The sequence below is a fragment of the Myotis daubentonii genome, chromosome 5, assembly GCF_963259705.1.
Source record: "Myotis daubentonii chromosome 5, mMyoDau2.1, whole genome shotgun sequence".
Classification (NCBI taxonomy): domain Eukaryota; kingdom Metazoa; phylum Chordata; class Mammalia; order Chiroptera; family Vespertilionidae; genus Myotis; species Myotis daubentonii.
The window spans coordinates 4,918,138-4,943,896 of NC_081844.1; the positions used below are offsets into that span (position 1 = coordinate 4,918,138).

General features: G+C 54.4%; 1 protein-coding gene across 1 annotated transcript; it reads right to left on the reverse strand.

Moving 5' to 3' along the window:
• Positions 1-6,038: 6,038 nt before the first annotated feature.
• BTNL9 (butyrophilin like 9) lies at positions 6,039-25,276 on the reverse strand. The gene is made up of 11 exons (XM_059695613.1): positions 25,131-25,276; positions 20,700-20,831; positions 16,277-16,630; positions 14,379-14,660; positions 11,580-11,711; positions 10,842-10,874; positions 10,572-10,592; positions 9,680-9,700; positions 9,421-9,447; positions 8,107-8,133; positions 6,039-6,890 (listed from the first exon to the last, which is right to left on the reverse strand). Exons 2-11 carry the CDS (start codon positions 20,809-20,811, stop codon positions 6,256-6,258), a joined length of 1,644 nt encoding a protein of 547 aa, XP_059551596.1. The 5' UTR covers positions 20,812-20,831; positions 25,131-25,276; the 3' UTR covers positions 6,039-6,255.
• Between the last annotated feature and the right edge of the window lie 483 nt (positions 25,277-25,759).

Consider the following 25,759-nt stretch of genomic DNA (forward strand, 5'->3'; position numbering starts at 1 on the left):
TTTCACTGAGCATAATGCTCCTTTTGGTATTCTTATACACGTATGTTATACCTTTTGTATTTGTCCTGCAGTTCTTGAATATTCTGTTCTGTTTTTGTTTTCCTTCACTTTTTTCTATTTGTATTTCAGTTTGGGACGTTTCTATCCGCATAGTCTCAAGCTTGGAAGCTCTTCTCAGAGTTTCAATCTCTCTGCTTACATTATCCATTTTTCTTGCAATGTTATCCACTTTTGCCACGACAATCCTTAGCATATTAATCATTGTTTTTATTTTTGTTGATTTCAGAGAGGAAGGGAGAGGGAGATAGAAACCTCAATGATGAGAGACAATCATTGATCAGCTGCCTCCTGCATGCCCGCTACTGGGGATCCAGCCTGCAACCCCTGCACGTGCCCTTGACTGGAATCGAACCTGAGACCCTTCAGTCCGCAGGCTGATACTCTATCCACAGAGCCAAACCAGCCAGGGCCTGTCTCTGGTTTTCAAGGCAACCGTTTGCCTTGTGACCGCAAATCTCTGATGGACCTAGGTGGGTCGTCGCTTTTAGTTTATCCAGTTGTTTCCTTGTCGTAAGGGTGAGAGTGATGCTCCCAGCTCTCTGCATCGCAGAGCAGAAGCCTGAAGTGTCGGCTGCTTTTTTACTGCATCTCGGGGTCCCTCCCAGAAATGCCCACAGCGGGACCTAATTCCCCGTAAACACCCCACTTCCTTGCATTGGCCTTGCTTGGTGTTAATGCTCCTGGTTCTTTCTCTTGCTTCTTAGACCTACTGAGAGCACCCTGTTTAGCAAGACAGTGACAACTTGAAAAGTTCACAAAGCAGGTAAGTGAGTACCTGGCCTTACAATGAGGCTGGAGCTCCCAGGTTAGAAGGCAGATGAGAGCTGGGCCCCCACTTGCTTGCGTTCACCCTTCTGAAACTAGCTTCAGGCCCTGTGAGGACTCCAGCCACCCCCTCACTCCCTCCCCCTCCCCCGCCCCTCCCGGCAAGCTGCCCAGCTCACCTACTGCTTCTCTGTTTCCCAGTCCCAGGGTCTCCCAGGTCTCTCGCTGAGCAGCTCTTCGGCAAGGCCACCCTCCGGGAGGTTTGGAGACTCCCCCAGGGAGGCAGCGGCAGTGACAGACAATGACCTGTTTCTGGACCCTTATCTCCAAAATCTCCAAATTGCTGCTGGGAACGACAAAGACAGTAAAGGCTCCTCAGCCCGATGTGAACTGTGGCAGCCAGTATGCAGGGGTCCGCTGGCTGGAGGAGGAGCCCCCCCAGTCTCATCACTGCGGGGGGGTTCCTGAGCCTTGGCCCCTGTGGGACGGAGTTCCAGGCCAGGACTTTGGAAGCAGGTGCCGCCACAGCCAGAATGCTGCCTGGAGCCAGGGGGGCGCTGCCAGTGGAGCCTGGGAGGGAGCCAGCAGCGGTGGGGGTGGGGGGTGGGGGTGAAGGCCCCGCCCGCAGCCTCAGAAGCCAAACCAGACATGAGGACGCCCCTGCTGGAGGAAGGCTGGGAGGGCACCAGCAGGATTAAGTTTGCAATCATTCTTTTAAATTCTTTCTGAAAATACCCGCTTTCACCGTTAAGAATCCGGGTAACAGCAGTTTCGACGGGAAACACATTTTTAGATACAGATTTTGGTTCGCAGGTGCACACAGTGACGGCCGAGGCATCCTCGGGCCGCGTGTGCCTCTGAGCCTGCTTTTATGCTTTTTGCATCATAATGCTTTAATTTTTAAATAATGTTTCGCTTTATGGAGTTGATTGGCATTGACCATAAGCTATAAATAAAAGAAATAAATATGTGAACTAAGTGGCACGAAAGGAACTGATTTTCTTTTCGGAATGGGGGGGGGGGGGATGGAGGAAACGCATCCGTTGGAGGCCTGGGGTGGTGGAACATTCCAGAGGCAATTTCCTGCCCTCTACACAGTGGGAGTACTTGCCACTGCCCTGAGCCGACCCTAGAAGAATCAGATGTAAATTTGGGGGATGCCTGCAAGAAGAGGAGCCTGGTATCTGTTTGATAGGATTGTTGATCTGCCCAGAGGAGCCCACCCAACCCCCACTCACAGGCACACACACAACGTGGGAGTTTCGTGGGGGTCAAAGATCGTCTGGAAACCTGGCCAGCCCGAGCCACTTTGCTGCATCCTTCCCAAGCACGCCGTCTGCAGGTGAGGGCGAGCACACAGGAGCGCTGGGGTGTCCTGTGAGCAGTGGCTGGAGGTGAGGTGTTCAGCGACACTGGGGAGCTGAGCAGTGGGCGGGCCCTAGGAGGTTGTTGCTGCATCTCTCCTTGCACAGAGGGAGGAAGAAGGGGTTTCCAGAGGCAGAATGACACCCTCTTCACTGCAGGTCCTCAACCTGCTGGGCGTTCGTATTGAATAGGAAACAAGAGTTTGCAAACTGGACAGATCATTGAACAATGAAAGTTATATGAACACTATGGGCTCTACCCAAGATGCTGCAGAGGCACGAGAAAGCATTCCACAGAGGCACTCAAAGGCAGCGATTTGAGCACTCAGAGGACAAAAAACATCCTGTCACTGCCCCTGAGTGCTAAGACGCCCATCAGATGGCTTCCTTTTGTATATTTTACAAGGATTTTCTGGTGATTGTTTACCACTGAAGCAGAAAGGAAAGAAGCATTGGCTCACGTTTTCAATAACATAAGCAATACATTCTCCCTGAAGAAATTGAGGTACACCACAAAAACTTATGGTGCGGCAGTACCCGAAGTACGAATGGGCCACTTTAACCTATTTATCCTCCTACTGGCAAGGAGGCGATTCTGGTCTATGTTTTCACGTGGATGCTGTGAGCACCCTCTGTCTCGGGTGCTTGTGTGAACATTTCTGTGGGACAGATCCTGGGTGTGGAACTGCTGGTCGGAGGAGGTTCATGTTTAGAAATTGGTTGGCATTCCCAAAATTGACCTCAAAACGGCTGCATCAACTTTTAAGCCAATAACAATGTGTGGGAGCGCCTGGTCCATGTCTTTGGGGTCTTTGTCTTCCACATAAGATTCCCGCAGGGCCAATGATAACTGGATTTGTTCCCCTCGCCCTCCCAGTGGAGGTCAAGATCCTCTCTTAGCTCTGATAGCCTTTGTGCTTTAGTTGTGTCCAGGCTGCTTCAGGCAAAAGCCTCACAACCAGATACGTCACAGGTGTGTTTGCACACTGGACAGGGATCCGTACCATGATTCACCTGTCACAGTTCTGAGGGATAGCTGCATGGGACATGTGAACAGCAGGAAAAACTAAATATACCATGCTCTGTTTTTATAAACTTGTCAGAGAGTCATGGGCAGAGCTGGAAGGGGACAAGTGTCTACTCTGAGTGGTCTGGCCTCCTGGGTGGCCTCTGGCACAGCCTCTATGGTTCGCAAGACAAGTAGTAGCATGTTAATGTTACCTGACAGCCCCTGAGTCAGAGGGTGGGGGCTGTTCCCACCTCAGCTCTTGTCAATCTTGCAAGAAAGACTTCAGATAAGTGACAGATAGCAGTGTTGAAGCAAAGAAAGCAAATTTATTACAAATACCCTTGAGCCCAGCTGGCATGGCTCAGTGGTTAAGCATCAACTTATGAACCAGGAGGTCACAGTTCAATTCCAGGTCGGGGCACATGCCTGGGTTGTGGGCTTGATCCCCAGTGTGTGGTCTGCAGGAGGCAGCCAATCAATGATTCTCCTCATTGATGTTTCTATCCTCTCTCTCCCACTTCCTCCCTGAAATCAATAAAAATATATATATTTTTAAAATAGAATACACTTGACATAAAGCATAAGTGGGCAACTCAGCTAGTCTGAGTGTGTGCCCAGTGAGAGTTCAAGAGGTTTTATACCCTTCCCCCTGTAGGTTTCAAACTCCCCTTCTGCATTGTTGTTCATTATTCTGGAATGTTTGTACAGACATCTGGTCATCTTGTTTGGCAAGTATTAAGGTGGCTGACTTCTTTGATTAGTGGGTGAGATAAACTTCCTTTTCTCTCCCTTTCCCCTCATGCCCTAGAGCAGCCGTGGGCAAACTACGGCCAGCGGCCAGATCCGGCCATTGGAAATGAATAAAACTTAAAAAAAAGACTGTACCTTTTTATGTAATGATGTTTACTTTGAATTTATATTAGTTCACACAAACACTCCATCCATGCTTTTGTTCCGGCCCTCCGGTCCAGTTTAAGAACCCATTGTGGCCCTGGAGTCAAAAAGTTTGCCCACCCCTGGCCTAGAGCTATCTTTCCTGCCTAATATCCCTCAAGTGATATCTCTCCTTGCGTCTAGTTGCCCCCTACTTCACACACCAATTGCAAGTCCAGGTTGTTACCTGTGTTTCTGACCAGCCAGGTGTAAATGAGAGGTTCCCACAACACCCTACGTGGGTTCGATTAATTTCTTAGAGTGAATTACAGAACTCAGGAAAAACAGTGTACTTACTAGATTCCAGGTTTACTAGGATTATATGATTCAGGAAGAGCCAGAAGGAAAAGATGCAAAGGCAAGGTGTGTGGAAAGGGGAACAGGGCTGCCATGCTCTGAGTGCCACTCTCCCTGAATCCCCAAGTGTTCATCAATCCGGAAACTCTGGAACCCAGTCCTTTTGGATTCTTCTGGCGGCTTTATTTCATTTCCGTGATGGATTAAATCATTGGCCACTGGCAATAGAGCTCACTCTCCAGCCCCTCCCTGAGGCTGGGATGGGGGTGGGGCCAAATTACAACTCTGTAATGACTAGGTGGTTCCCCAGGCAGCTAGACCAGATCCTCACGCTTTCCAAAAGTCATCGCATTGACTAAAATGGGCTCTGGAGTATCTGAGATCTGAGAGGGGCTTGTTAAAGACATCAAAAGACACCCTTATTACTCTTATCACTGAGGAAATTCCGAGTTTTAGGACCTCTGTACCAGAATCTAGGTAAAAAACTATATTTAAATTAGAGGCCCAATGCATGAAATTCATGCAGGAGTAGGCCCTCGAACCCGCCCCCCCCCCCCAACCCCTCAGCCCAGGCTGCCTCACAGCCCTGCCCCCCGCCCACTGGTCTCTCTGGAAGGTCATTCTGTCCGGTCTAATTAGCATATTAGCTCTGTATTATATAGGATGTATAATAAATCTCAGTGTCACTCCTGTCTGCTTTCCCAGACCCAGAGCCCATCATTTCTCCAAGGAGCCTTGTTCTTTTAGTGGAAAGGACTAAAAACCAACAAGTTATGGTGCCAGATGTGCTCATTGGTCCTGGATGTTACTGTTCCTAAGTCCTCAAAGCAGAGCCAGGAACAATACGCAGGCTCATACGCACACCCCTCCACCGCATCGCACACAGGTTCCATCCACCTGCACACCGAGAAAACCACGGGCTCAGGGGCGTTCTTTCGCTCTCTCCTTGCCCCTCTCTGTATTTTGTTTGTTTTCTTTCTCTGAGAAACCTGATGCTCAGCCGACTTTGCGACATTTATTTGCTCAGCCCCTTGTTGAGCAATTCTTGTCACGATTCTCTGTAAGCCCTACCTAGACAGTTTGGCACAGTGGATAGAGCCTTGGCCTGTGGACTGAAAGGTCCCAGGTTCGATTCCGGTCAAGGGCATATGCCTGGGTTGTGGGCTTGATCCCCAGTAGGAGGGGAGGCAGCCAATCAATGATTCTCTTTCATTATTGATGTTTGTATCTCCCTCTCCCTCTCCGTTCCTCTCTGAAATAAATAAAAATATATTTTTAAAAAATGATTCTCTTTAAAGTTCAAATTGTCCCGCCATTGGCCAGCGGCGCCTCTTCACTCAGCTCCTGTGAAGTTTTTGAGCACGTTTGCACTTTAAGGCACAAAACGGTCCAGATCCGCCTTGTGCTTTCTCAGTCCCAGCCCGGAAACCAGCCACTTCCCAAGCTCACGTTAGTGGGAATTAACATTTAAAACTGGGATATGAGCCCTAGATGAATTCATTCCTTATCAACTAGAAAATAAATACGACGTATACAAATATGTAAGTTAATGGATATCTTTAATCCAATCATGTCTCCCTTCTCCCCTCCCTCTTCCCCCTTTCCTCCCCCTTTGCGCGGTGAGCACAATGTTTTCCTTACTTTCTCAATCCTATGATACACACAGACAAGCTTGGGAATTGCCTCTTTTTTTAAAAAGGAAAATTCTAAACACAGAGACACATCGACGCAGGCCAAGCCCCTGTCTGTTTCCCTTCCGCTGTCTGTCTGTGTGTCGCCTTTGCTGGCATTTTTGGCGGCGCTTCCTCCACCCGGCGAGCGCGCGCCTCACCATGGTTCCATGGGGGGCGCCGAGGGCTCGTAAGGCTGTGCCCAGGTGTCACCGTCCTCCTCTTCGGGGACGCGTGTTGCTCGAACGGGCAACGGGCAGATGGTGAGCGGATCGGGGCGTTTGCTGCCGTCGGGGGCTCTGGGCCTGAAGTACGCACAGAGCGGCCCCGAGAAGGTGTCGGTGAAGGTGAAGATGTGGGAGCCGTCGGACACGTTGAAAAAGGCCAGCTTCCCGGCGTCGCAGTCCAGGAAGATGCCCACTCGCCGGGGCGGCACGCGCAGGGACAGCGCCCGGCGCTGCGGCTCCAGCACGAAGTACTCGCAGCCGTTCCACAGCCCCATCACCCAGTAGCCCGCGGCCGGGCTCAGGAGCGCCGCCCCCGCGCGCGCCACCGCCTCCAGGCAGGCGCCCAGGAACCAGCGGCTGCGCCGGCCCACGTCCACCTCCCAGTAGTGGCGGCCGGTCCGGAAGCGCTGGTGGCTCAGCACGCACGTCTGCTCGGTGAACCGCTGCGGGTCTCCCGGCACCGCCGGGACCAGCGCCGCCCCGGCCCCGCGGGAGGACACGCTCTTGCCGTCCTGGGAGACCTCCAGGCTGGGGTGTGCTGAGGCCGAATCCAGGGTCACGTTCACTGCGCAGAGGCTCTGAGTTAGTGCTCTGCAGGGTGCCGGGCCCTACCTGTCTCCTCCCAACTGGCCAACCTCTATTTTTGGAACAATTGGTGGAATATTCACTCTCACCGCCACCCCACACACTGGGAGACTGAAGTGGCCTGCGGGCACCGGGGCATTTGAATGTGATAAGAGGAATCCTATTTCTTTCCTGAACTGGAAGGCTCCTGAATTCTATACTGGTGCCGGGTGCCGGTGCCGGTACCGGTACCGGTACCTTGGAGAGGAGAGACAGCAACGAGGCAGGCTCCTGGGGATGGAGAGCTCACTGCCCTCAAGTCCTGGTCCAGGGGAGGGAGCCGAGGGCTGGGCTAGTCCAGCTGTCTCACCACCAGTGTGGCCTAGAGAGAGCATCACTGAGCGCTGAGCCTCAGGTGTGTGTGTGTGTGTGTGTGTGTGTGTGTGTGTGTGTGTGTTTGCCTCAGTTTTACAGCAAGTTTAGGATTTTAAAGCTGCAGGGGACCTCTGAGATGATCTGGTCCAGTGCCCTGCCATCACCATAGCTGCCGGAACACACCCATTTGATGGATGGGAACCCAAAGGATCCCTTCCGTCAGACCATCTGGAAGGTTCCTTACAACTCTGCATTGGCTCCTGCAAACAGCCTCCTGCAGATGGAAAGACCCAGTAAAACCAAGAAAGAGCCCTAGCTGGTTGCTCAGTGGTTAGAGCGTGGGCCCCACACACTGAAGGGTTGGTTGTGGGTTGGATTCCGGTCAAGGGCACACACCTCAGTTGCAGGCTTGAACCCAGGCCCAGGTGAGGGCACAAGCAGGAGGCAACCAATTAGCAATCGAGGTGTCTCTCTCACATCATGTTTCTGTCTCTCCCTCTCCCTTCCACTCTCAGTGAAAATCAATTAAAAAGAATGTCCTCTGGTGAGGATTAACAAAACCAAGAAAGATATATGCTTGTGGGGGTATGTATGTGCACACCAATGTATACCTGTGTGAGCTAATCACATCTATGCATGCAAGCATGTGTGTGTGCATATGTGCATACGCAGGCGTGTGGGTGGTGGTATGTCTGTGCAAGTGGACTTGTGTGTCTATGTGTGCAGGCTCATACTTGGCTTCTGGACAGACTCCTCCTCTAATCTCAGATCGCTCCACCTCCCTCTGTTTAAAGGTCCAGCCAATCTAAGTCACGTCATTCCTTGGCCCCACCTCCAGTTACCTGCATATTGCTGGGCTGCTCTCCACTCTGAAACCAAACAGAGAGGAAAATGAGGCTCAGGGAGCTGAGTCGGGCTCCCTGGGACTGTGAGAGACGCAGGAGGGACACTGTAACCCTGAAGAGCCCTTTCCCACCATGACAGCTGGTTTCGGCCCATGTTCCTGAGGATTCAGGATGGAGTAAGGGGCTGGCGTCGGTGCTGGGTTATACCCAAGCTGCATGCAAGCCGGTGTGCTCAGGAGGGCGGGGGACCAGAGCACAGAGCCCCGGACAAGCGGCACGGGTGTCTGCAGGATGGAGAGAAAGCCTCCGCCTGGGCCTGGCCAGCTCGGTCCCCAGGAGGCCCCGCGGAGGCTGGCTCCTGTCCTAACGCGTCCTCTGGATACCTGTCGTGCCTCCTTTCTTAACGCGAGCCATTCAGCCTCAGAAGAGGAACCCCCACCAGCCACCTCGCACATGAGGTGCCCAAACTCCTTAGTGTTCAGAGGCGTGCACACTGAAGAAACAGCGAGAATCACTCCTCTCTTCTGACTGGCAAGCTTAGCAAGCTGGCTCACAGGGAACAGGGGCACGTGGGGCTCCATGCACTGCCAACGGCGGGCGGGAGATGGCGCTGCCTTCGGGGATCCCTCTATCCTCCCTGGGCCAGCAATCCCCTTCCTGGGTGTCCATCCGGAGAAGTCTCCACACAGCCGGGAGGCGGCATGCTTGTGTTGCATGCTTGTGTTGCGCGTGGTGGAGTGGGTTAGAGCAGGCTGGCTGTGCTTCAGGAGGGCGGCTGGCTGAAATGGAGGCTGGGCAACAGGGGGAAGCAGGGCAGATGTGCATGTGGCAGCAGGATGGATATTAAAACACCGCGATGGTGAGAAAAGCCAGGAGTAGCATGGGACTGTAAAGGACATAAACTAAAATGCATGTGCACAAAACAAGTGCACACTTTGCAAGAATACATAGAATAGAAGGTAGGCTTTAGATTGGTGGCTTTATGGGGGACTGGAGGCAGACACAGGGAGAAATGTTTACGTGTGGAGTAGCATGCCCACCCCAGACCCACAGGTCAGTCTTTGAGGGTTGGCACCAGGAGCTTAGGGGATTCTTATTTGCAGCCAGGCTTGGCACCCATGGTTTACAGTATGCCTACACCTCAGGACAATATGAAAAACTCGAATATAACCTCTACCAGTGACATAGACTAAGTTGTGCTGAGTGAGGCTGTGGAATAAACGGGAGGAGATGTGGTTTGGTTAATCAGAGAGAGTGGCTGGGACGCTGAGGTGTAAAGTGGACAATGGGGGAGAAATGGGCTTCACTCACCAGCCTGGCCTTCAGCCCTTCTCCAGTCTGAAGCAGTGAAGGAAAAACACGGAATTAGAACCAGGTTCCTGCAGCTTCCCTGCCCGCAGGTGGAATCTGCACCCACTCCAGCCCCCTCCCCTTCCTCCTGCCGCCCAGGCCCTCAGAGCCAGCGGGTTCCAGCCTGGCCATCAGACCTGGTTGGGAGATCAGAACGTACCTGGGTAACCAGATGGTAAAAGGTGGACAAGAAGGAACAGTTCCAAGAGGGGTCACTTACCAAGCTCTGACTGCACCTTCCCTATAAGCAGAACAGAGGGAGCATCAGCCTTGGGCTGGTGGACCATTTCCCAAGGCTGTCAGGCCACTGGGAAGGTGCTTCCAGAGTCTTAGCCCACCGCTCCCCTCAATCCCATCCCAGTCTCTGCACCCTCCCCTGCAGGATTCCTACACCTCAACCTAGTCTTTGCTCTTAGGGCAGAAGTCCCCACCGCGGGAGGGGCCTGGGAAGGGGAGCAGGTATTGGCACTGAGGAGCCTCTTCCCAGGGCTCAGGTCTGGTTTGAAGAAGCTACTGCTCATCCGCCCTGAAATCACCAGCTGTCCTGGCTGAGTCCAGCCGCTGAGTCCAGCCGCAGAGTCCAGCTACAGAGCACAGCCCGCCCGCGCCTCCGGGCGTGTGGTGCCTTATTTAAAGGACGGGAGGACAGCACACTGAGTTGTTTCTCCTCGCCGGATGCCAGGACCCATCATTTGCCACTGGAAATGCATGCCTTTGGCCTGTCCGCCTTGTGTATTTTAAAAGTAAATGCCCCTGAGCAGGGCAGCGCTACGCACTCCTGTAGACGATACTATATGCTCTACCACTTCCGTGCAGGCTCACGGTGCCACCCTTCCCAGTGGCACTTGCATTTAAAATAGAAGGCTATCCTAGGAACATGAGCCAGAGGGCTACACCTTTAAGTGGAATTGTGAGCGGCAGGGAAGGGGCTGGGAGGGTCTGTCCAGAGGGTCTGAGTGAGGCCGGGCCTCCGGGGCAGCTTCGCTCGAGTCCGTTTGAGAGAGAAGACGGGAGGCGCGGAGGGATGGGTTAACAATGAGATCTTTGCCATCTATCGCTGGCCAAAGGCCGCGCATCGGGTGCGTGACGTGCACGCGGCGCCCAGAACATACCCAGCTCCTCGGTGAGTTTCCCTGGAGAAGAAACGAAGAAAAGAGGAAATCTACATCAACGAAACGCTAACGCCTCGCTTTCCAAAGTGCACAGATTCTGTCCCCGCGCGTTCTGGGGACCAGGCGGGGCTGGACGCGCGAGGGGAGCGGGCCCCGGGCTCCGAGGCAAGGCGAGGCGAGGCGAGGGCGTCCCCGCGCTGCTCCCGAGCCGCCCAGTCTGACTCCCCCCGTTTGCTCAGGGCCCCTCTGCAGGCTCCTCATCCCGCTCACCTCGGTCCTTGTCCGCCTGCTCCTTCAGCTTTTCTGAACAGAGAAAGGAAAGGAGCAGGTGTGGGCAGGGCCCCGCCCCGCCCGCCCGCCGCGGTACCCAGAGCCCGCCCCGCGCGCGCACGGCCCCCCGCGGTACCCAGCGCCCGCCCCGCCCCGCCCGCCCCGCCCCCCGCGGTACCCAGAGCCCGCCCCGCCCCGCCCGCCCCGCCCCCCGCGGTACCCAGAGCCCGCCCCGCCCCGCCCGCCCCGCCCCCCGCGGTACCCAGCGCCCGCCCCGCCCCGCCCGCCCCGCCCCCCGCGGTACCCAGAGCCCGCCCCGCCCCGCCCGCCCCGCCCCCCGCGGTACCCAGCGCCCGCCCCGCCCCGCCCGCCCCGCCCCCCGCGGTACCCAGCGCCCGCCCCGCCCCGCCCGCCCCGCCCCCCGCGGTACCCAGAGCCCGCCCCGCCCCGCCCACGGTACCCAGAGGCCGCCCCGCCCCGCCCCGCCTCGCCCCCGGTACCCAGCGCCCGCCCCGCCCCGCCCCGCCCCGCCCGCCCCGCCTCGCCCCCGGTACCCAGCGCCCGCCCCGCCCCGCCCCGCCCCGCCCGCCCCGCCTCGCCCCCGGTACCCAGCGCCCGCCCCGCCCCGCCCCGCCCCGCCCCGCCTCGCCCCGCCCCGCCCCGCCTCGCCCCCGGTACCCAGCGCCCGCCCCACCCCGCCCCGCCCCGCCCGCCCCGCGCGCACGGCCCCCGCGGTACCCAGCGCCCGCCGCTGCCGCTGGAAGAACCACAGCGCCGGCGCCGCGAGCAGGGCCAGGAGGAGCGGCAGGCCGACCACGGACGTCCAGAGGAAGGCTGTCTTCCAGGGCGCGGGTCCGGGGAGAAACGCATCTGGAAGACACCCACGGGAGTTGTCTTGACTGAGGCGTCTCTGCGCACTCAGTTCCCCGGGGGCAGGGCCCCGGGGGCCGGGAAACCTCGCGGGCGACGGGCTGGGGAGCTGAGCCTCCGGGGCTGCGCCGCCACCGGCCAGGGGCGCCGCCCAGGCTCTGGGAAGGTGGGTCCCCAGGAGCTGCGGGGCCTTGGACCGGCTCGCGGGGAGGGAAAGCGCGCAAACTGGGGACAGACCAGCGGACGCCGAGGAGAATGAACCCGGGAGTCAGTGACCCTCCCCCGCCCCGAACTGCGGGGCCCGCCGCCCTGACGGCTCTCGCCCGGCGCCTGCGTGCCAGGGCTTTTGTTGATGCGGGAAACCCACTTCGCTTCTTGCCAACCCTCGGCTTCTACGTCTCATCGCCTTTGGAAGAATCGATGGCAAAGCCGCGCGGGCGGACGGACAGCCCGCCCTTTCCTCCCCGGGTCCCCTCGGGAGGCCGCTGCGGACAGTTCACAGGTGCGGCACGGAGACTAACCTCTGGAAACCCGTGTGGCAGTTTCACAGAGTGCTTCTGTGTCTGCGGCAGTAATTATAAAAAATTGGTGCTTTCATCTCAATGGCCTTTTAAAACGTTTTTTTTCTTTTTATCGTGGTTACATACACATCACATAAATGTGCCATCTTAGGCATTTTTAAGCTCACAGTTCAGTGCAACCACCAGAACTTTTCTTCTTCTTCCCTACAACGTAATTCACCTGTGTGTGTGTTTCTCCCACTGGAATGTGAACTGAGGACAGGGGTTTGGAGCACATTGTTTGTCCTCAGTAAATACTGTTAGGGGTCACATTAGGAACAGTGTCCCCAGTAAGCACTCACTTCCCATGTCCCCGCCCTCCTACCCTGGGTAACCTCTATTCTACTTTCCATCTCTACGAATTGACTACCTTATGAAAGTGGAATCAGACAATAGGTGTCCCCTTGTGTCTGACATTCCACTTAGCACAACGTGCTCTTTTGTTTGTTTAATTTTTCTAGCCGTGCATTTTTATTATCTGGTACAAAACTATTGGGCCACGCGGATTGGTCCTTCACCTCAGGTTGAGAGCAAAGTCTCAGGGTGTGTTGCCACCCTGACCAGCTACCCTTGGTCTTGTCCCTGTTCCTTCCCCTCCCACCTCCTCCAATAGCCACACACAGTCCCACCTCAGGACCTTTGCACTTGCTGTTTCCTCTACCTGAACGATCCCCTAATAGATATTCATGTGACTCACATCCTTTGCTATCGATTCTTCCAAAGATGTGATGAGACGTAGAAGCTAAGTGTTTGCAAGAAGCAAACTGGGTTTCTGATATCAACAAAACATCTACACATCGAAAAAAATAAATAAAAATTCCCCGGTGTAAGAAAAGAGACTCCCCCCATTCCCTTTCCCCCTTTCTTAGACCATTTTCTTTGGAAAACTTGTAAATCTTTTCTCTATCCTATTGAGATGTATGCAAATTCTTTTGAAAGCTAAATAAGCCTCCCACCGCCAGTTTTACAACCCAGGAACGGTTCTCTTTGGGAGCTCAAAGCCATCTCTTTGAAATGTAAACATCTAAGAGAAAACCCCTCTATCCTGTGTCCTGGGAGTTTCACGGAGGCACCTGGCTCCAAGCTGTGGCTACATCCCTGTCATAAAGATACGTGATGTTTTAGCCTCCCTTTGGGTGAATACCACCAGCTAAGGTAACCCTGGCCGGGTGCTCAGTTGGTATCATCCCGATGTGCCAAGGTTGTGGGTTTGAGCCCTGGTCAGGTCACCAACAAGACTCAACCAATGGATGCACAAATAGGTGGGACAACAAGTAGATTTCTTTCTTTCTCTCTCTCTCTCTCCCTTCTTCCTGCCGTCACTCTCTCTCTAAAATAGATAAATAAATAAAAAGGACAATTAGCTAACACAAATGGCCACCCTGACTGCCAGCCATATTTAAATGACCTATGTGGACTGTCAAGTCCTCTTACCTGAGGATAAATCATCATTTATAAGATGACATTTCTTTCTGTTATTATAACTATTGATTTGGACCCTATGTAGATAAACAGCCCATAGATTGGGTTTGTCCTCAAGTCTTAAAAACAACTAGAGCCATGAACATTAAACCTTTCAGCGGGAGCCTCAGAAAAAGACTTTGATGACTAACAGCGAGAGAAACCAAGATGGCGACATAGGTTAACACCGGAGATTGCTGCCTCGAACAACCACTTCAAAAAACAACTAAAAGACGGAACGGACATCATCCAGAACCACAGGAAGGCTGGCGGAGTGGAAATTCTACAACTAGGAGGAAAGAGAATATCATACCCAGACTCAGAGGAGGCGCAGGACGGGGTTGGAGCACATTGTCAGGCCTCAGGAACTACCGTTAGGAACATTTGCCTCCTTGAGTAGGGTTTCTGGGTTTTAGCTGGTGGCCTTGTAATGTTGGCTCTCTGGGACCTTCTCTGTTTACGGGTGGGGTTGCCAGTTGCATTCTTAGTAGGTTCCCGATATCCAAGTTGCTGGCTTTTCAGATGTCAAGGTCAGCTCACCCCAGCCAGGCCCCCATACTATTGTGACCTTGTAGATGGACTTTGGGACAATGAACATGGAGGATGTGATGATTAGGAAGATGAAGGTGAGCCAGCACCCACTGACCTGCTATTTGGACCACAAACTCTTTCTTCTGGAGCAGAACGGGGTTCTGGATGGAGCAGGACACGTTGCTGTGGGCCCCGCCTTGGACAACCACAGATGTCTCCAGACCGAACAGGCCGCGAGCGTCCTGGGTGATGGCTTCGAACTCCGGAGGCAGGCACTGTCCCAGGTGGCCTCTCCACTGAGCCTGAGGCTTGGGGTACCAGCCACTGGAGCTGCACCTGAGCTGAATGCCTCCTTTCTTGAAGCCCTCAAGGGAGATGTGAGGGTCTGACCCCATCCCTGAGAGAGGCAGGAGTGGGAAGGATTAGGCTCCTTCTGGAAGTTGTGGTTAAAGCTTATCATTTGCAGTCACCATAAGGTATCACGACCTATGACTACTCTGAGCACACAGGGGCTCGTGGCCTCCACCCACGGACTGTCAACAAGGAGTCTGTTGGAACATTTGGAAACATGGAGGAGGCATTTTACTCGAAGGGGCTACTGACATCTAATCTAATAAAAGGGTAATATGCAAACTGACTGTCACTCTGTCACAAAGATGGCAGCGCCCACAGCAGCCGGGGCGGGACGCTGGCGTTGTCACCCCAGCAACAAGGCCAGCGTCCCGTGCCCCAGCGGTGGAGGGAGGGCGGGCATCTGGGCAGGCAGCACACCCCCAGCCCAGCAGACACAACACAGGTTGGGGGGTGGGTGTGCTCCCGGTGGCCTCCTCACAGCTTGGAGCATGTCCCCATCCCAGTGGACACAAGCGGTCAGTAGGACATCCCCTGAGGGCTCCCAGTCTGTGAGAGGGGGTAAGGCTGGGTTGAGGGATCCCCCCCCCCCCCAGTGCACAAATTTCATGCACCGGGCCTCTAGTTTAGTCATATTATGCAAGGGACAGTCCCTGAGAATGAAGAATAATCTCCCCCCAGAGTTCAACAGCTTGTCTTCTCTCTCTCCTGAATCCCTCCAGGGCTCAAGTGCCTGTGATAACACACTCCTTTATTGTCCCATCCTGTGGCGCTAGCTTTACGTTTTAAATATGCAAAACGTTAATGTGGTTTAAATGCCAATACTGTAACAGATGTATGTCAGGAGAGTCCCAGACCTTTCTCCATCCTTTCCACCCCCTCGCAGCCCCTGCCTTAGGGAACTCATGTCAGTCGTTTCTACTTATCCTCCCTGTGTTTTGTCCTGTGCAGTGTTTCTCCTTCTTTCTTACACTGAAGTTGACACACTATAGGACATCTCATGCATCTTGCTTTTCTTTTTTCCGAACAACCTGGAAATCACTCCGCACCAGCTCACAGAGCTACTGTGTCTCCAGGTGCGCGGTATGGATCACCCCACGTGTGCCCGGGCACACTCAGCACCCGTGCTTGCTCATTGAGGTTGCTCCCGCTAATTTGCAATTACAAAGAGTGCTACACAGATTAAACTTATTCCTTTGCCTTTTTTCTATTTAGCTGCGGGCGGTGTCTCTTCAGGGTAAACTCCTAGAGGTGAGATTGGTGTTCAAAGGTAGGTGCGCAGACGACCCCGCAGTCGCCAAACCCCCAGGCCCTGGCGCTTTGGGACCTTGAACTTTGTCTACATGGTGCAGAGGCTCCTCCCCACAATCCCACCAGTTTTAAAGTTTTTGCCAGACTGAGAAGTAAACAATTGCATGTCAGTGTGGCTTTAATTTGCCTTTCGTGATGAGTAAAAGGGATCAATCATCTTTCCATATGTTTACGGGCTGTGTATCTTTTTTGTGAACAACTTTTTTGTTGTTCATTTTCTAATTTTTTTTAACAGAGCAATTCCCCTGTTCTCCGCGCTTCCCCGTCTACTCTGAAGCCAAGCAGTCACATCCAACGGACCCTTCCCTACGGCCCCCGCGCTGGCGCCCGGCCAGCTCACCGCTCACGCACCTGCGACCTCCAGCTCCCACACAGCCTCCCCGGAGAAGGAGGAGTCGCGGGAGAGGAAGCGGCACCCGTAAGGGCCCTGGTCGGCGGGGACCACGTCCTGGAGCTGCAGGATCACGGTGCCGTCCACGATCTCGTCCTTGATGAGCGTGGTCCTGTTCTGGAACTGCGCCATCTGCCGCCCCGGGAGCTCCCGCCGGTCCTGGTACAGGTGCACCACGTCCGAGGCCTGGCTCCGGAACCAGAGGATCTCCATGTGCTCCGCGTCTCGGTAGGGGGACAGGTGGCAGGGGAACTCCACCTCTTCCCCGACATTCGCCAGGATGGACTCCCCAGGGCCAATCACCTTGACCTCCTCTAGGATGAGAAGACAGAACAATGGCCAAATACAGCTCTCCTCACAGATAGGCTTTTGTCATATCCCTTTGCAGCGCAGACATCTGCAGTAAACCATTCGCACGGGGAAGGTGAGACACCCTACAAGACAGCCATCAGGTTTCTTGAACAAGTTATTGTCATGAAAGAAATGAATTGGGCCCTAACCGGTTTGGCTCAGTGGGTAGATCATCGACCTGCAGTCTGAAGGGTCTGGAGTTCGATTGTGGTCAAGGGCACATGCCCTGGTTTCTGGTTTGATACCCAGTAGGGGGTGTGCAGGAGGCAGGAGGCAGCTGATCAATAATTCTCTCTTATCACTGATGTTTCTATCTCTCCCTCTCCCTTCTTCCCTGAAATCAATAAAAATATGTTCTTAAAAAAGAAATGAATTGGTAATTTCTGAATAATGGGAATATTTTCTTTTTTTGTTTTGTCTGATTTTCTATTTTTTTATAGTGTACATGTACACAGCCTCTGTAACAGCAAAGGGTATTAAAATAATCTATGGGGCCCTAGCTGGTTTGGCACAGTGGATGGAGCGGCAGCCCATGGATTGAAGGGTCCCAAGTTTGATTCCGGTCAAGGGCACATGCCTGGTTGCGGGCTTGATACGCAATGGGGGGTGTGCAGGAGGCAGCCGAGCAATGATTCTCTCATTCTTGACATTTCTATCTCTCTCTCCCTCACCCTTCCTCTCTGAAATCAATAAAAAATATATTTTTAAAATAATAATAATAATCTATGGGGCTCCTTGCTTTTTCTTTTGTTAATCCTCACCTGAGGAGATTATCTATATATTTAATCCTCACTCGAGGAAATTTTTTTCCATTGATTTTTTAAACATATATATATATATATATATATATATATATATATATATATATATATATATATATATATTTTTATTGCTTGAAGTATTTCAAAGAGTATTACATATATCTTCTTTCCCCCTTCCCATTGATTTTTAGAGAGAGTGGAAAGAGAGAGTGGAGAGAAACAGAAACAATGATCTGAGAGAGACACATCGATTGGTTGCCTCCTGCATGCCCCTGAACAGGGCTGGGAGCCTGTAACCAAGGTACGTGCCCTTGACCTAATTGAACCCGGAACCCGTCAGTCCGCAGACTGATGCTCAGTCCACTGAGCCAAACCTGCTAGGGCCCAACGATATTTTTTCCATTGACTTTTAGAGAGAGTGGAAGGGAGGGGGAGAGACAGAGAGAGAACATAGGTTGGTTACCTCCCACACACAGGATTGAGCCTGCAACCAAGGTACGGCCCTTGACCAGAATCAAACTCAGGACCCTTTAGTCCACTGAGCCAAACCAGCTAGGGCACTTTACTTTTTTTTCATTTTTAACCTAAAAGTCAAATCCTGCCCAGCTGGCATGGCTCAGTGGTTGAGCATTGACCTATGAACCTGGAGGTCACTGTTTGATTCCTGGTCAGGCCACATGCCTGGGTTGCTGGCTGGATCACAGTGCGGGGCGTGCAGGAGGCAGCCAGTCAATGATTGTGTCTCATCACGGGTGTTTCTATCTCTCTCTCCCTCTCTGAGGTTGATAAAAAAAATATATTTTAAAAAAGGTCAAATCCCTCCTTGAAGATGTTTATTTGGGGGTACCCTGAACTTTATTGATGGTGCACGACACAAAGTAGGGCTCCCTACGCCCCTCCCCCTCTTTAGGGCTCTGGGGTGAAAACTGGAGGTTAGGAGATTCTCATTGTGTTGGGGATCGATCTGGGGCCAGGACTCCCTAGCCGCTGAGGGCCCTCTTCCTCTCGCTGGGGCTGGTGGTCCAGGGCGTTCTGACTCCTCGGAGGCCATGGGCACCATCAGGTCCACCACCCTGTTGCTGTAGCCAATTCATTGTCAGACCAGGAAACGCGCTTGACAAAGTGGTCACTGAGGGCAAACCCAGCGCCAGCATCAAAGGTGGAGGAGTGGGTCATGTTAAAGTCACAGGAGACCCCCTGGTCCTCAGTACAGCCCAGGATGCCCTTGAGGGGCCCTCTGACGCCTGCTTCACTCCCTTCTTCATGTCACACATTTGGCAGCTTTCTCCGGCGGCAGGTCAGATCGAAAATCGACACTGTGGGTGGGACACGGAAGGCCATGCCAGTGCGCTTCCCTTCAGCTCAGGGATGACCTGGCCCGCAGCCTGGGCAGCGCCGGTAGGAGCAGGGATGATGTTCTGGGCAGCCCCTCGGCCATCACACCGCAGCTTCCCTGAGGGGCCATCCAGGGTCTCCTGGGTGGCGGTGACGGCATGGACTGTGGTCATGAGTCCCTCCAGGATGCTGAAGCTGTCATGGATGACCTTGGCCAGGGGGGCCAGGCAGTGGGTGGTGCAGGAGGCATTGCTGACAGTCTCGAGGGAGTTGTCATACTTGTCATGGCTCACACCCAGCACAAACATGGGGGCAGCCGCAGAAGGGGCAGAGATGATGACCCTCTTGGCTGCCCCTTCCAGTGAGCCCCGGCCTTCTCCATGGGAGTGAAGACACCACTGACCCCACAACATCCTCAGCACCAGCATCTCCCCATCTGATGTTGGCGGGATCTCGCTCCTGGAAGACGGAGATGGACTTTCCACTGATGATAAGCTTCCCATCCTCAGCCTTGACTGTGCCTTTGAACTTGTATAGAATCATACTGGAACATGTAGACCATGCAGTTGGGGTCAATGAAGGGGGTCATTGATGGGGACGATATCCATTTTCCCAGATTTAAAAGCAGCCCTGGTGCCCTGACTGGTTTGGCTCAGTGGATAAAGCGTTGGCCTGTGGACTGAAGGGTCCCAGGTTCAATTCTGATCAAGGGTATGTACCTTGGCTGCGGGCACATTCCCAGTAGGGGGTGTTCAGGAGGCAGCTGATCGATGTTTCTCTCTCATCAATGTTTCTAACTCTCTCTCTCTCACCCTTCCTCTCTATAAAAAATCAATAAAATATATTTAAAAAATAAATAAATAAAAGCAGCCCTGGTGACCAGGTGGCCAAAGTTGTTCACTCTGACCTTGACCATGTGTGTCAGGGTTGCCGCTGGCTCTGTGCGGGAGGACAAGGCTGTGTGATGAACAGGAGGAGCAGAGAGCCCTGCCTTGGAGGCTTCTGTTCACCAGGATCTTTCATTTGATCATCCTCTTTCACGGTGTGTCCATCTGGGCCCTCCGGTTTCTGCAATTCCCAGAAGAGGCTAGTCTTGCCGCAGTTCTTCTGCACGAGCTGTTTCCTGCCGCCCGGCATGCCCCACTCTTCTCTCTGCCTCCTGTGAGCCTCCTTTCCTTCCTTCAAAGATCAGCTAAAAACTACATTCATGCCAAGCTGAACTGAAACCTCACTCCCAGCTCTCCCGGCGTGGGTCCTGCCCCACCGTTGGTGGCGCATGGTGGTGCCTTCTTTGTTCACTCCTCTTGAGGTCCCTTGTGGCCACGGGTGAAGCCCCAACACCCTTCCAACTAGCTTCCTTCTCCAGCTCCCTCCCGCCCTCACACACCTGATGCCTGGCCCTCTCCCTGGGTGCACCCTCCCTCAGTTTACCCTCCACCTGTCATCTTTCTGCCTAATATGTACCCTGCGAGGCTCTGCTCAAACACGTCCTCCTACCTAGGGCTCTTTTTGGCTTTCTGGGAAAAAAAACCCCAAATGATTCTCTTAGCTCTGCTCCCAAAACTTGGGTACATTTCTCTTGCACCCTGATCACAAACAGCTGGACAGATGGATTGAAAAGTATTTTCCAACTGGTTGAGCCCGAGCACAGACCAGTAAGAGCTTCTTGGCACGCTCTTGCTCTGCCCCGGCCATGCTTGTGAGCTGTGGGGAGTGTGTAGGAATGTGCTGGTGGCTGGAGAGATGGGGAAAGAACACTGCGGGTGGGGCTGGCTGGTGTGTGGGGCCGATGGCTCTAACCACTGGGATGGAAATGTTCTTAAATACCAGCACCTGGCATGGCTACAGATCTCAGCCCGGAGCACCTGCAGGAGGGGCAGGTGGGAGCTGATATGCTCACGTCCTGGCTGGATGGGCTGCAGATTGGATACGCTACCTGAGTTTGACTCCCAAGGCTGGAGGAAGAGGAGGAAGTGGATGAGGAAGACGAGACAGCTGGGCTGAGGTACCCGCTGAAACGAGTCCAGGGAAACTGGGGAATTTACCATCTCCTCAGCAGTAGGGTCACCTGCAGGGGGACAAAGAGATGCTGGGGTGACACAGGAGAGCTGGAACCCGGCCCCTCAGGCCCGAGGTCTATCAGTGCCTTAATGATCTTTTGTCTGGTTCTTAACAACCCCAGTACCTGGCTTCTTCTAAACCAAGCACGTCAAACTCGTGGCCTGCAGGCCACATGCCTCCTTTATGTGGCCCGTGTTAGCCTTTGAGTTTGACATGCTTCTCCTAAACCATAGCCGGATGTGAGAGCTGCTTCTAATTTTACCAGGCAGTTCTGTTAATGGCATCACTGGCCTTGCCTGGCCTCACGGAGCCACATGGGGACAGGGCCCAAGGTCCCAGAGGAAGAAGCAGTTCCTGAGGTTCACATTGTTTTAGAGCCAGAAATAGAGCCACGTGTTGTACTGGGGCTCAGCTAGTATTTAGTGACTTTCTACAAAGGGAAATCTATAAAAACTCTCACATGCATTTTCACTCTCCTTGCCCAGCCTTGTTCCCATTTCCCTTGGCCTGGAACATCAGGTCCACAAAACAGATGAACAAACACCGAGTTCTAACCTCTCAGAAATGGGACGCATGCCTGGCAGATGCTCACCAACTTCAACCGCACCTGGGACACCTCCCTCCGGTCCTAGACCCTCAGGTGTAGCCTCCAGGAGGTTAGCTGGTGACTGCCCCTGAGTCTATGGCATCTTTGAGGCCACAGCGATGGTGTGGTCCCATCTAGCCACACCAACCCCCACCTGTGGTTCAGGAAACCCACCCCCAGTACAGGCAAGGGCTGTCCCTCTTACTCCTTCACCACCTTGGGACTTGCAGCATGTCTCACATCCTATAGCCAGAGAGTGCGGGCAGCCAATGCATCTTGGGAGATACACAATTCTCTCCGCATTTGTCCTCTGTTTAGTTGTGGGACTTTAGGCCAATTTTATAACTGGTGGGACCTCAATTTCTTTGCTTGAACAATAGAAGAAACCAATGCCAACTCAGAGCGTCGCTAAGCTTCCCACAGCTTGGCCGGGTGCTCTAAAGAAAAGTGAGCACCTCCCCGCTCCGCCTCCACCTCCTAAACAGCTGCTCGCCACCCTCCACCTTCCTCCGGAGACGCACCCCCCTCCTTTCACTCCGTCATAGCACCCCAAGGGGTGAGGGAGCCCCATGAAGTCTCCACTCTCATCATCCTCAGCCTCCCTTCCCCCTCCTTCTCCCTCCCACGCCATGGTTTGGTTTCCTTTCACACAGACCTGTGACATGGCACAGGCTCCTGTGGTCCTGTGACCGCAGAGCCCCAACCAACGGTCAGCAACACCCCTGGCCGGGTTGAGATGAAAGACTTGAAAGCTGCTGGGTTATTCAGCAGGAGAGGGGCCAGAGGAGGTGTGAGGGTGACTGAATGGGAGAGGGGAGACTCCCAGGTGGCCCCTGAGCTGGAAGGACTGGGTCCATAGAATACCACGGGGTGGGAGGTGATAGCTGTGAGGTGAGGGGGCCAGGGGCGAGGGGCCCTGCCCTCCAGGAGCTCACAGGAGGGGCGGGGGCGGCAAGCTGGAGCAGCTCGGTTTGTGCTGCAGGAGGGGCCTCTGGGGGGAGGGAGTCGGAGTCCCTTCTGGAGGGTCCTGGCTGTGTTCCGGGCCAGCAGCTACTGCGGTGACTATTCCCACAATAACCGGACAGTCCAGCCTCTCAGCCTCCGGGCTGAGGGCAGCAACATGTACGTGTCAGGCCTGGAAACCAGCAGCGAGAATCCCAGAGCAGGGGGTGCGTTTCCTCTCCTCCCCGTTCTCTTCTCCTTTGGGCCTCGGTCTTTACTTCTGGACTCTTAACTAGAGGCTCAGGAGGGCAAGACCATGAGGTCTATTAGCAGCAGCCACCGCCTCCCCGACAGGAGGGCTCAGGACACCTGACGGGTCTGTTTGGACTGGCCGGGCTGTGAGGAGTTAGTCAAGTCTTATGGTAGTTGTTGACTTGAGTCCTCTCTGTGGCAGCCACGGCTCATCAGGCCCACAGCTGGGGCGGGTGTGCTTCACAGGAGGAGTGCATGCCCCGATATTTCGGGGGCTGGGGCTGTCAGCGTGTTCCAGACCCTGAAATTACTGTAGGACTGCAGGTGTCTGTTGTGATGCACCCGTGTGATTTCTGTCACCAAGGCTGGAGGAGGCGGTCTCTCTCTCTCTCTCTCTCTCTCTCTCTCTCTCTCTCTCTCTCTCTTTCACAGAGTAATAAAAAATTAGCACAAATCGAGACCTTAGTATCTTACCAATCACTTACCTACATCAGAGTATTAAGACTATTATGGCCACAGACAAGGAAACAGAGGCACAAGGAGGCCCGCTGACCAGCCTGCGCCAGGGGTGGTGGTGGAGAGGGGGTTCAAGTTTTGTGTTTCTCTGAATTCCTCATCAGCAGTGCCAGGTGTCAGGACTGGGTGCACCTTCAGTCTCCTGTCCCCCACCCATCGTGACCCCTGTAGGGACCTCCGGCCACAGCACTTGCCCTGACAGCATCTCTTGTGCACTGAGTCCCCAGGCTTCAGCCCCAAGACCAATGAGCCAACCAACCAACCACCGGCCCATGAATAAAATTCTAAAAGCCCCCTCAAAACGGAGTCTTCCTTAGAGCGCGTGAGCAGCTTCTTCTCGAACAGAAGGCACATGCCCGTGGTCTCTTCGCTCCCAACACACAAGGCTGTGCCCGGGAAGCCTTCACTCAGAGGGAGACAGTCTGGCAATTCCTGAAGGGGCTTCAGGGGGGCTGAATGCCCTGTGCTGCCGAAAGGAGCTTTTAGGGGTCAAACAGGCGGGTTTAGGGAGGTTTAGCACCTAAGAGGGTCCTTGGGGGAGGAAGGCTTGGAGCGCGTAGGTGGGGGCCTGGAGCTGTCAACAGGCGTCCATTCACCGAGAACAAAAGGTGCCACAGGATAAGGGGAGAGGGACACCCACTCACAGAAGATAGGGCAGCCACGGCACCGGGAGAAAGGAAGCAGACTCTCACAGGGAATAGAGAAATGCCCACACATGGGAGAAGAGGGAAACAGGTTTTCACAGCAGACAGAGAATTCTACCGCTGAAGGGAGAGAAAAAGCGGGAGTGAGAGCTTTGAAGTTGACGTTCTACCAGCTGGAAGGCAGCATCAAGAAGCAAAGAACTGCAGCCTTTAGAAACCTTAGAGAGAAAAAAGGGGCTCAGTGGGTCACCCCCTTGGGGACCCCCTCCCCACGTGGGAGTCTGTACTTGTTTCCAATAAATTTCCACTATTTTCATTTGCCACCTTTTGTCCGTGGCTTCATTTTTCAACTCCACCTGGACAAGAGCCTGGGAAAGAATCCACCCTTGCATCCTGCGCAGGGAAACCCCCTGGACTCAGTGCCCGTCTCCCCGCCCGCCGCCTGCAGCTCACCCTCCTGACCGCTGCTTTAGGGGCTCGGTCCTCCAGAGAGCAAGGACCCTGTGAGGGCGCACCCCCGCAGCTGTGACCCACAGGGCACGGATCTCAGGCTCTGGTTCGGGGGAGGAGGCTCTGCTGGGGAAAGGCCTGGATGTGCTGAAGATCCGGGGAAGATGGAGGGCCAGTGGGGAGGGGATGGACGGACAGGGGGTGTCAGGCGGGAGCTAAGTTTTGCTGGTGGGCACCTTCTCCCTGCTCTCCAGGGAGCCTTGGCGTGTTCCCTCCTGGGGACCCGGGAGGCGGGGGGGGGGGGGGCGCGGGGAGGGAAGGAAGGCTGGGACACACGGGCACACAAATGCTGCCCCCTTTGCCAGGGGAAGCCCAAGTGCCCTCATTCCTTTCCTCCTCACTCTCTGCCCCCTCCCCCCCCCCCACCCCCGCCCCTTCCAACCCATTCCAGTTTGCTGCTCCTGCTTCTCCGGTTCCTAGAGCTCACCCATGGTCTCGAGATTGCAGGTTCCTCAGCTTTGAGTATCTTTTCAGAGGTTATTTTTTGCTTTTGCTACTTTCGTGAGCGTCACCCTCCTCCCATGCCCAGCGTCCTAAGCTGTAAGCCCGGGATAGGGTTTGCACCTTGGCCCTCCACACGCTGTCGATGGATTGATGCTCACTGGCTTGCTTTGGTTTGATTTCAACAGGCCCACAAGGGAGTTTCTACCCCGTCTCCCAGGGAGATGAACCTCCCCAAGAAGGGACCCTCAGGTGGAGCTGCAACTCCCCGTGGCCACACTCCAAACACCCCTCCCTGCAGCCAGGCCCTGCTGGGAAGATGGGGCCAACCTGTGCTCGCTCAAGAAGCCATCATTTACTGCTTCCCGGTTCTGAGAGGTGGAGGTTTGGACAGGCTTGGGGGTGAGCCATGTACCTGGCAGGCTGCGGCGGAGGGTCCGAAGTGGCAGACGAGTCCTGGCGATCCCAACTCTGGGGCAAAGAAATGCTCGTTGTAAAGAGTCTTGGTCCAGTTGAGGGACAGCTCACGTGTGACAAGTCCCCACCCACCTTCCACCTTAAAACACCGCTGCTTGCTCTGCCCTTTGCTATAAAAGCCAAGAGAGATAGACAAAAGGAGGAAGTCCCTGTCACATCCTGTCTCTGTGAGGCAGATCATGAATTTCATTTCCACGGAAAACCATTCCAAGGGCTTAAAAAGAGGGCAAAGGGTACCTGGGGGTTTTGTAGAGACTGCAGGCTGCAGATGCTCAGAGCGGTGGGGCGGGGGATGCTCAGCTGGCTGCCTGGGGCTTGGGGCTCCGGGGAGGCAGGCCGGCCTCGCTAGCAGGCCCCTCCCTCCTCACCGTCACAGCAAAAGATACAGACTGGACTGAAACATCACTACCTGAGGGTTAGGAAAGACCTGGTGCCCAACTCTTAACCAGATCTACCCTCCTCTTAGGCCAGGGCGTAGGATAGACTGGGGCCACCGCCGTAAGTAAAGCTGCAGGAGCTGGTCACACACAACTTGGAAACGAAAGGAAGCCTGTCCTGGGAATTCTC